Source organism: Schistosoma haematobium, chromosome ZW (assembly GCF_000699445.3).
Source record: "Schistosoma haematobium chromosome ZW, whole genome shotgun sequence".
NCBI lineage: Eukaryota > Metazoa > Platyhelminthes > Trematoda > Strigeidida > Schistosomatidae > Schistosoma > Schistosoma haematobium.
In genome coordinates, this window is record NC_067195.1 from 88948064 (window position 1) to 88958048 (window position 9985).

General features: G+C 35.8%; 1 protein-coding gene across 2 annotated transcripts in view; it reads right to left on the reverse strand.

Annotated features, from left to right (window-relative positions):
- The window catches only part of SYT16_1 (synaptotagmin), a 30870-nt gene extending 20943 nt beyond the window's left edge, over positions 1–9927 (reverse strand). Inside the window, exons 1-4 of one of the 2 annotated variants that reach the window (XM_051212668.1) lie at positions 9824–9927; positions 9646–9792; positions 1771–1994; positions 152–271 (exon numbers count right to left, since the gene is read on the reverse strand). In XM_051212668.1, coding sequence (XP_051072855.1) covers positions 152–271; positions 1771–1994; positions 9646–9664 — 363 coding nt within the window. In that variant the 5' untranslated portion in view covers positions 9665–9792; positions 9824–9927. Of the gene's footprint in view, positions 1–151; positions 361–1770; positions 1995–9645; positions 9793–9823 lie in introns of those variants that run through there. The other variant, XM_051212669.1, reaches the window with a different exon arrangement.
- Between the last annotated feature and the right edge of the window lie 58 nt (positions 9928–9985).

A 9985-nucleotide genomic window follows, 5' to 3' on the forward strand; every position in this document is an offset into this window, starting at 1 on the left:
TAGGTGAACGTTTAACGTAAAGTTACATGCTCTTGAAAACGTATGATCTGTACCATCTCACAATATAACAATTCAGTTGGGGGTTTGATTATATTAATAGTAATGAATCTATAGATACGACAAAAATGATCATAGAATCACTTTGACATACTTGATAAGCTGAGGGTCCGCCAGCTTCTCTGCCAGGTACATTATTTGCACGTATAACATTCACATGCATTTCTTGTTCTGCATCATTATAATGGACAGATAATTGCAGTCTGCTTGAATTCTACAAGGTGTGAAAACAAATCAGTCTATTAGTTCAGTATACGGCCCAGGACAGAGTGGGATGTCGAATGCTGGTCGGCGGCCTATGCTCTATTGGGAGTAACAGGAGTAAGTAAGTAAGTAAGTAAGTTCAGTATGCGGACAATTTTATTTCTTTAAATGAATTAAGGAAAATTCATATTCATAGTCTCAAATGGATTGTTCTGTAATATTGTTTTCTAAGATTCTTATCTCTTCCACTTTGAAGGGAATATAATGGAAACATCCCATCAAGTATTTATATCACATATCTCTCTATTTATCCATTGAAACGAAGTTACTTTAGTTTGGAAAAATATTTCATTGTTAAGCTACATTTAATAGCTAGTGATACCGTAGAAATACTGTAATGAGTATTTGTTGGTATCGCACACACCTCATAGATAACTTTGATGCCTGATGTTACTTTCTAAAAGAAACTAGGAAGGACCTGATAGCTCTTTCTTTTTAGTACGGAATCGCTTTCAAGTACTTATTCACGACTTCACTAGAGATAGAACTCAGGACCGGGTTTCTTAGTGAGTGACATTTGTAGATTACACACTTGCTGCAAGAAAATAACCGAAGATAAATGAAAAGTGCTCTATTCAACATAATAAAGGGAACTAAATGTATGTAGCAAGAATTTAATTACTATTTCGCCTTAATATGAAACTCTTCACTAGTATACACCCACAATTTTCCTAGGGATTGAAAGTATAACCTCTAGGTTTGGGGGATTTAACGATACCTTAAAACTGCCAATTTGGAAGATATTTGTTTACAGTTTCGATTTCAGTAAAGTCGAGATAATGATCGAGCATTACTGATTTTCTCTGCCTTCAGATTAAATTTAGTCCATGATGTCGGCTAAAAATTGAAAAATCTTCATGAGCTGTTCAAGCTACCGATTATGCTTTGGTTTAGGTTGACTACTAAGCTAATAAAATTTGTTAATATTTACAATTGATTGATCACTAGGTGGTGATCAATGTCATGTATGTAAGCTCATTCTTGGTGCATATCGAATCCTATCAACGAAGTTGAAATGTAGCCACTAATCTAGGTGAATCGACATTGCGTGCACTATGTTGGAAGTAGTTGAAAGTAAACCTTGGACCTAGGATTCGTGCTACTTGGTTCTCATCAGCAAGATGTATCTGTAATCTTGAGGGAACTGATGTTCCCTTACGGATTCGACCCCGTGTCACTCAGCGTCACAGTGAGACACGTTATCACTGAGCTATCCAGTAACATCTCTGATAGTGAAGCTGGGTGATACGGAATCGAATCCGTAAGGGAGCATCAGTTCCCTTAAGATTACAGGTGTATCTTGCTGATGAGTACTAAGTAACACGAATCCTAGGTCCATGGTTTATTGTTGACTATCTCCAACCACTATCTATTTTGTCGACAATTTCTTTTTAAGCTCGACCGTACATACTACCTTTATGTGTAGTATAAAACAAAACTAGTAATTACCGGTAATGTAAAGGATTTGATCTCATCCTTGTCATTGTCATCATCTTCATCAGAAAAACATTCCCCTGTGTCTGTATCGTCAGAGGATTTTGGTTCATTGGTTAAAAGATCCAATTCTGCTTCATACTCTTGTATTGAAAGAATTTTAGGCTTTCCACCTTTTGAGGCAGTAGATGTTTTTCTCTTGTTGTTTTCGTTATTAGAACTGGTGAGATCTTCTGAAGCTAAAATTTTTTCAGATAAAATAGAGTGATTTCATATAGAATATGGATGAATGTACAGAGTTGTCCAGCAATTAGAAAACTACCTTGGTAAACTAACTAGACAAAGAATAAAGGAAATTTAGAAGGTTATAAGTAAGTAATTTTTGAATAAACAACATGCAAATGTCACCACAAACGTAAGTTGTTTACATTTGTACAAAACAGTATTCGATACTTCATGACAGTACTAGTTTCCAACCCAGAAAGAACTATGTACTAGCTGAGAAGAGGTTTAGGAGAAATGCAACAAGTTTAAGATCTGATGAAGTTATACTATCAACCATCCTGAATGAAAGTTTACCCTATGGATTATGAGCTTCTCTTGTAATGCTGCTTTATAACAATTAGTTAGGAGAGGTTAATTCTATAAACAGACACATTATCCCTTTCTACTGCTAACATTTGATGCAAACATTAAGGTTTGTAAACCTCGGAGTTGATACAAGAATAGATGGAACAATCATTCATAAAAGTATGGGGTATAGATATTAAAAGAAGAAAAACTCTTTCATTGTAAAGGTGACCGGTTAGCAGTTGGTATTTTTTAAACAGCATTCAACCGACTGATTTTTATCTCCATCCACGTAATATGCTTTAACACAGTAATCTTTTGGTTAACATAGTTTATATAACTAACGGATAACATGTGCCAGTCAATTATTTACTGCTAAGTATCATTTAATATTATTTTAATGGTTAGCGTTTTCTTCTTAGCGAGTTAGTTTTCTACGGGATAGGGTCGCTAACCCCATGTCCAACACTGTCCCTTTATCCGGGCTTGGGAACGGTTGTAGCCCCCCCGGGGGGGTATGTTAATATTCATTAAACAGTCATACTGTTGGTAAATGACAATTACTGTTTCATGTAATAAATATTTTATTAAAAGGGTATAAACACAAAGGTTTAGGTTGGTTAAAAGAACAATAAACCGCCATTGAAAACATACACTACCAATGGGCTACTACTTGGAAAACTACATGAAATACAATATGCTGAAAGTTAAACTCTTTATCCACTTCTAATCTATTCTACTTGTGTTTTTCTTTGTTTCAAGTATCTACCTACATTTTTTCCATAGTGTAGGGTTTTTAAGAGCAGTTGTTAATGGGATGATAATTAATACATTTCTACCAACAGTTTCTAAAACAGAGTTATTTCTGTCTAGAAAACAAAAAAAAAGTTGAAAAACAAAGAAGAAATGAAATGAAATAAATAAAGCAAAGAAACGATGTACACACAATCACTTTTGTTTTTTAGATCTTGATCTGGGAAATGAAAATTTCACAGATTGAAATCATGAGTCAATTGAAGCTAGACCACTATAGAAAACTGGGAAGTACTGGACGGCCGTTTCAACTTAGTATGGGACTCCTCAGCAGTACGCATCCACGTTTCTGCCTGGCAAGATTCGAACCCAGGCGCTTAACCAACCAGACCACTGATCTGGCATCCAACGGTGTTAATGTCTAACTTCAACCAATCCACGAAGTTGCGCCACCGTACACCATTGTCTTCAGTGAGTTGTTATCTCACAACAGACAGGTTGAACTCCACTAGTAACGGCTTCTCACTAGAACTCCAGGAGTATCTCTTGAAGTCAGTCACTAGTGAGCGGGATCGTGGATATGCACTGCTGAGGAGTCCCATACTAGGACGAAACGGCCGTCCAGTGTTTCCAGGTTTCCAGGTCTAGCTTCAATTGACTCATGATTTCAATCTGTGAAGTTTCTAAAATTTCCACAAACCCCTTCTGAAAATGAAAATTTGTCGATAAAATCTATCTGAATGTGTGCTCTCTCTCTCTCTGCCTGTATGTGTGTGTATATCTATCTATCTATCTATCCACACATCTATCTATTTATCTATCACATCAGTTAGAATGCTTCATAAAATAGTATTGTTTGCTAAACTTACATAAATTCAGTTACTATGTCACAAGATTTTTAAAGAAAAATACACAGCAAAATCTCAATAAACAAATTGAACTTTACTTAATAAAGGTAACCTTTGACAACACAAGTGAGAAGAATGACATTTCAGTGAAGAGAAATTTTCTTCAACATAGTTTCTTACAAAGGTTTATAATCAATCCTCAAATGCCATGGGTACGGCCGAGAGTGAAGAGAGTCAGCTCTCCTACTCGAAATGCTCTCACTTGGTCACGCGTGTACAGCCACTACCAAGGAAAAGCTACTCACTGCCTTCTCGTGGTATTACTGTTGTTTACGAAATTGAGAGGACGGAAAGTGAATGTCCGGTGCTTTAACCGGGTGGGTGGACACGGTGAGTCCAACTAGGGGAATTAGAAAAACACTGATTTCAAATCAATGGTACACATGGGCTCCAGTATCCTGAAGGAACAACTGGCGTATGAACCAATTATTGGTCACCGACTACCATGGGATTGCATCTTCTGAGGTTGCTCCACTGCTCTGTGAATCAAACCTTTAAGTTGTAGGCTCATGCAAACTCTACGCCATAACTGTAATAAACAGCTCTATTTGCTATATGAGTTATTATCCGGGCAAAATAAAGACTGATGTTAATCTGATTGATTCATTATCAAACACACTAAACAATTTAATCCATCATACAGATAGAAATATTCTGTGCTAATTCCTAAATATCAGTCAGTTACCCAACGTCAGTCAGTGAAAGGTAGGACCTAACAAACATTTTCGTTGGTTCAAGTTGCTACATAATATTAGCATAGGATGGTGAAATTATCGAGTTAAATCCCAGAGAAATAAAAGTATTGACAATATTTGTAGTAGGGAAGATTAAGCATACAATGAAGAAACAAAGTATAAAACTTAGGGACTAAGGATCGAAAGGAGTGAATGAATCCACCTCATCTTGATAGATTCAGAATTTTTTCGTCTGACGTCTACGACCACCGGTCACGATAATTGTCTGGACCCGAACCAGGAAGTCTAAACTTACTTAAATAGATTATTCCAAAAGCCAACGACCTTATGAAATGATAACAATATGTCTTGGTCTAGCTGCCCCTAGCCTTCTTCTCACCTATTTCTACACCAAACGAGATCGTCTCGTTGAAATACGCGGTGGTTGAGCATGCATAATACGCATCCCAATCACCTCATTGAGTGAGTGATCACCCTACTACCTAAGCACACGATTGTCTCCTTGATGGTCTAAAAAACCTCTTCAATGATTTGAATACATTTATGACCGAATACTAGTAACCTATGAATATCTTTTGATCTTAATGACCATGGTTGTCAGATAAAATGGAACAGTGCAAACTGATGCTCAGTAAACTTGTCCTTTGGTTGGCAGGCAGATAATTAATTACAATGGTTGAGATCATGAGTTAGTTGAAGCTAGGCCACTATGGACAGCCGTTTTGTCATGTTGTGGGACACCTCAACAGTGCGCATCCACGATCCCACCCCGCAAAATTCGAACCCCGGATTGATCTATCTCGCTCGCGATCACTTAACCTCTAGACCACATACATCAAATCAGTCAAAAGTATTCTATGTTTAGGTTTGCTAAAAAATATTCACAAGAACCCTTTTGAGTGTATGTTCACTGTAAATCCAAAGATGATTACAACAGTCTACAAGAGTAAAATTCACTTGGTATTGTTTTACCTGAATCTTCCGATTGATATTGAGGACTGTGATTGATCAGTCTCTTACTGGCATATGTGCATACTGTGCATATTGCCTTAATTCGCAAGCATTATAAGCAAAGATGAATAGTGGTTAGCATTGGAATCTAGTTTGACGCGCGTTTCGTCCTATTTGGGACTCGTTAGTTGAATGTACCTGAACCTCATTGTTGATGTTTTTTTCTGGGGCTCAGATGCAGTAACGTTCGCTTCAAACACCATCGCGCTATCCACTTAGCTACTAAGTCTACAAGAATTATTTTGAAATATTCATAATCTTAATTAGTTACTGGAATAAACCACATTCATTAGACACGTAACTTTATTCCAGGATCTAGTAAAGATTTTAAGTTATAAAAATGTCAGATGGGTTTTGTGGATATTATAGTAATTTCAGTAGTTTAGATCATGAGTCAGTTGAAGCCAGATCACCATAGGAAACCTCGAAGCAGTGAACGGCCATTTCGTCTTAGTTTGGGACTCCTCAGCAGTGCGTAGCCATCACCTTGCCCCCTGCGAGATTCGAACCCAGGACCTACTGGTTTCGCAGGTGAGCACTTAACCATTAGACCACTGAGCCGGTATCCAATGGTGTTAATAAATAACATCCAGCGCTTCCAGGTTTTCCATTGTAGTCCAGCTTCAACTAACTGATGATCTAAACCATTGAAATTATAAAAATGTTTTGATGATTTCTCTATCATATTATTTTATATTCATGAGTAAACTTTCTCTGATCAATCGATTATTATTATCACCATCATCACCATGATTACAATCATGAGTACACTTTTCACTTTTAACATTATTCATATTATACATATACACTATATAGATGAATAACCATAAAGATAGATCTTATAATGTAAACTAATCACCATATGATACTTAATATTGATTGAATTCTCTAATCAATAAGTTTTATTTGTACTTTACTGTAAAACAAGGAAAAAAAATCAATATTGTTCTTCTATTCGAATTATTGATTAAATTTTGTGATCAAGTGTAATTATTTTAAGAAACTAATCATAATTTATTGATTATCAATAACTTATAGATAATATTAATGGTTAATTATAGTAGGAAAGAATAATGTGTATATGTTGTCTTGTAGCTAAGGTTCATGTTATTGAAATGAATGTCAATGATCTTTTATTCTATGTAATAGATATATACAAGTTCGGTTGGACCCCTTTTTGGGCTAACGTCGATCCCAAGCCCAGATAAAGAGGAAGAGGGTTACATATGAGGTAAGCGACCTCATTTCATCTCTCTAAAATAACGCTAACCAGAAAAACAAATAATTCAAACCAACAGATATATATACGTAAACTAAACCATAGACTAGATGAGATTCGATAAAAATACTCAAAAGATACATTTGAGTCAATTTGATATTGATGTAGATGTAAATATAAGTGATCAGTTCAAGATAGGAAGACATCTGTACTTTGGACCCTTTTAATGGAAAGAGTTGAAAATATAACGGAGAAAAATAATCAGATTGCTAAATGTTTAAATTATGACCAATTAAATAGAGTTAACAACACAACTTAATACCATGGAATGAATGAATGGACCATTCATTTAACCGTATTCATGTACTCAAAACACTTAAGTATAAAGATGGATGATATTATGCTTTATTGAATTATGTTATTTTTGATAAGTTATTCATTGCGCACAATAACGATGGGATCCAATTCAATTAAAATGAATATCACGCAACAACAAATGCAGGAAAAGACGAACAGTGTAGCAGCAGTCTCAGCAGCAGTAGGTCTCAATATACACAAACGGGAAAGCAAGATTCTCCAATACAACACAGCATGCACCAACCCAATCACAATTGACGGAGAAGATTTGGAAGATGTAAAAACCTTTACATATTTGGACAGCATCATTGATGAACACGGTGGATCTGATGCAGATGTGAAGGCGCAGATCGGAAAAGCAAGAGCAGTATATTTACAAGTGAAGAACATCTGGAATTCAAAGCAACTGTCAACCAACACCAAGGTCAGGATTTTCAATAAAAATATCAAGACAGTTCTACTGTATAGGGCGGAAACCTGGAGAACTACGAAAGCCATCATCGAGAAAATACAGGCGTTTATTAACAGTTACCTACGCAAAATACTTCGAATCCGTTGGCCAGACAATATTAGCAACAACCTGTTGTGGGAGAGAACGAACCAGATCCTAGCGGACGAAGAAATCAGGACGAAGCACTGGAAATGGATAGGACACACATTGAGGAAAGCACCCAACTACGTCACAAGACAAGCCCTCATATGGAATCCGGAAGTTCAAAGGAGAAGAGGAAGACCAAAGAACACATTACGTCGGGAAATGGAGATAGACATGAGAAGAATGAACAAGAATTGGATGGAACCAGAAAAGAAGGCCCAGTACAGAGTGGGTTGTCGAATGCTGGTCTGCGGCCTATGCTCCATTAGGAGTAACGGGCGTAAGGAATTAAGTGAATATTATACTATTTGAAACATAATAAACACGCGCGAGTTACCAATGGATCGTTTGATCTTTACTGTTAAGTGAACTGAACTTAATACCTTGAGATAAAGCTACTAATCCAAGAGAGTCAAAATTGATTGTACTATGTTCAAACACGAAGTAGTCAGAAGCAATTGATAGTACATTCCAGTTTATTTTCTTTTTGCTACTTACCGTTTGTTAACTGACTCAAAATGTTCAGAGAGTATCATTTCCTTTACAATGACTGATATCTGTCGTTAATAAATACGAACTAATACAAAACTTAGTTCAAGGGCTTCATATTCGTTACCTATGACCTAATAGTTGATAAAGCTAAAAGATTCATAAATCAACTATTCAGTAAATAACACTTATGTTTAAAAATTATTGATAAAATTCACTGACCCTTGAAAACAGTCATTCAATATTACTAGTTTTCACTTTAGGGATTGTGGAGATTGTTAAACCTTTTTGATTGAAATCATGAACCGATTGATGTTAGACCACCATAGAAAACCTAGAAGCACTGGATGGCCGTTTCGTCTTATTGTGGGTCTAACATCAGTCGGTTCATGATCTCAATGAAAAACTTAACAGTCTTTACAGGCCCTAAAGTGATAATCATCATGTGCTCACTAGTGACTAGCTTCATGAGAAAATTCTCGGAGTTCTGGTGAGAAGCCGCAACCAGTGGAGTTAATCTTTGTCGGGTAGGAACAGAGGTCTACCTCAGTACAGTGGAAGATGGTTGCGTAACTTCTTGGATTGGTCAAGGTTAGACATTAACACCATTAGATGCCGGCCGGCTCACTGGTTCAGTAGGTTAAGCGTTTGCGCGCGTGATTGAAGGCCCCGAGTTCGAGTCCCTTGAGCGGGATCGTGGATGCGCACTGCTAAGGAGTCTCACAATAGGATGAAACGACCGTCCAGTGCTTCCAGGTTTTCAGTGGTGATCTAACATCAATCGGTTCATGATCTCAATCAATTAATAACTTTATTATAGATTACTCGCACCATCCTGATAAGAAATCTAAACTCCAAAGTCGTAATGAATAACACCGGATATGAAGATAACATAAGACGACATGAACTAGAAGAGAGAAACAAAAATGGGAAGAGATTTGCAAATCTCTATGCGGATTTAACATATTGATTATAGGCAATACAATATACCCAAAATAAACACATATACAAACCTAAATAGATCACACCGGAACACATAACCAAGAACCATATAGATCATATCTTGATATCAATAAAAAAAAAATTCACAAAGTCAATGAAAAAAAACATAAAAACTAGAAGAGGAGTTGATCTTAACTTCAGATTATCATCTGGTTATGTCGAAGATAAAGAACCATGGAACAATTTAGAGAAACAGTCTCTCTACAAGATTTGAACAAACATTTAGCTTCAATGAATTCATAATCTTAATCATTATAAATGATGATAAAATAGAATTTAATATTAACTTACAAGAGAATGTATTCCCCATTTCTAATTAGAATCTAATAGATTTTCACTTCATTCTATTTTGATGTTTATTTTTGTCATGTTTAATTCAAGCAATTCTTTATCATCAAATAACTGTAAAGTTCTTGTTGTTTGTTTCTTCTTTTAAAAGAATAAAAACTGATTTTTTTTTTTCTTAAATCAGTGAACTCAATTCTCTTATAGAGAAATACAATACAAACCACAATGAAACAATGATCAATCAACTAGAACACAATAAAAATGAACCATACTTTATGGAATTTACATTACAAATGATATCCAATTAAATCTTAGTTACTTTTTATAAAGAAAAGTGTAAAAA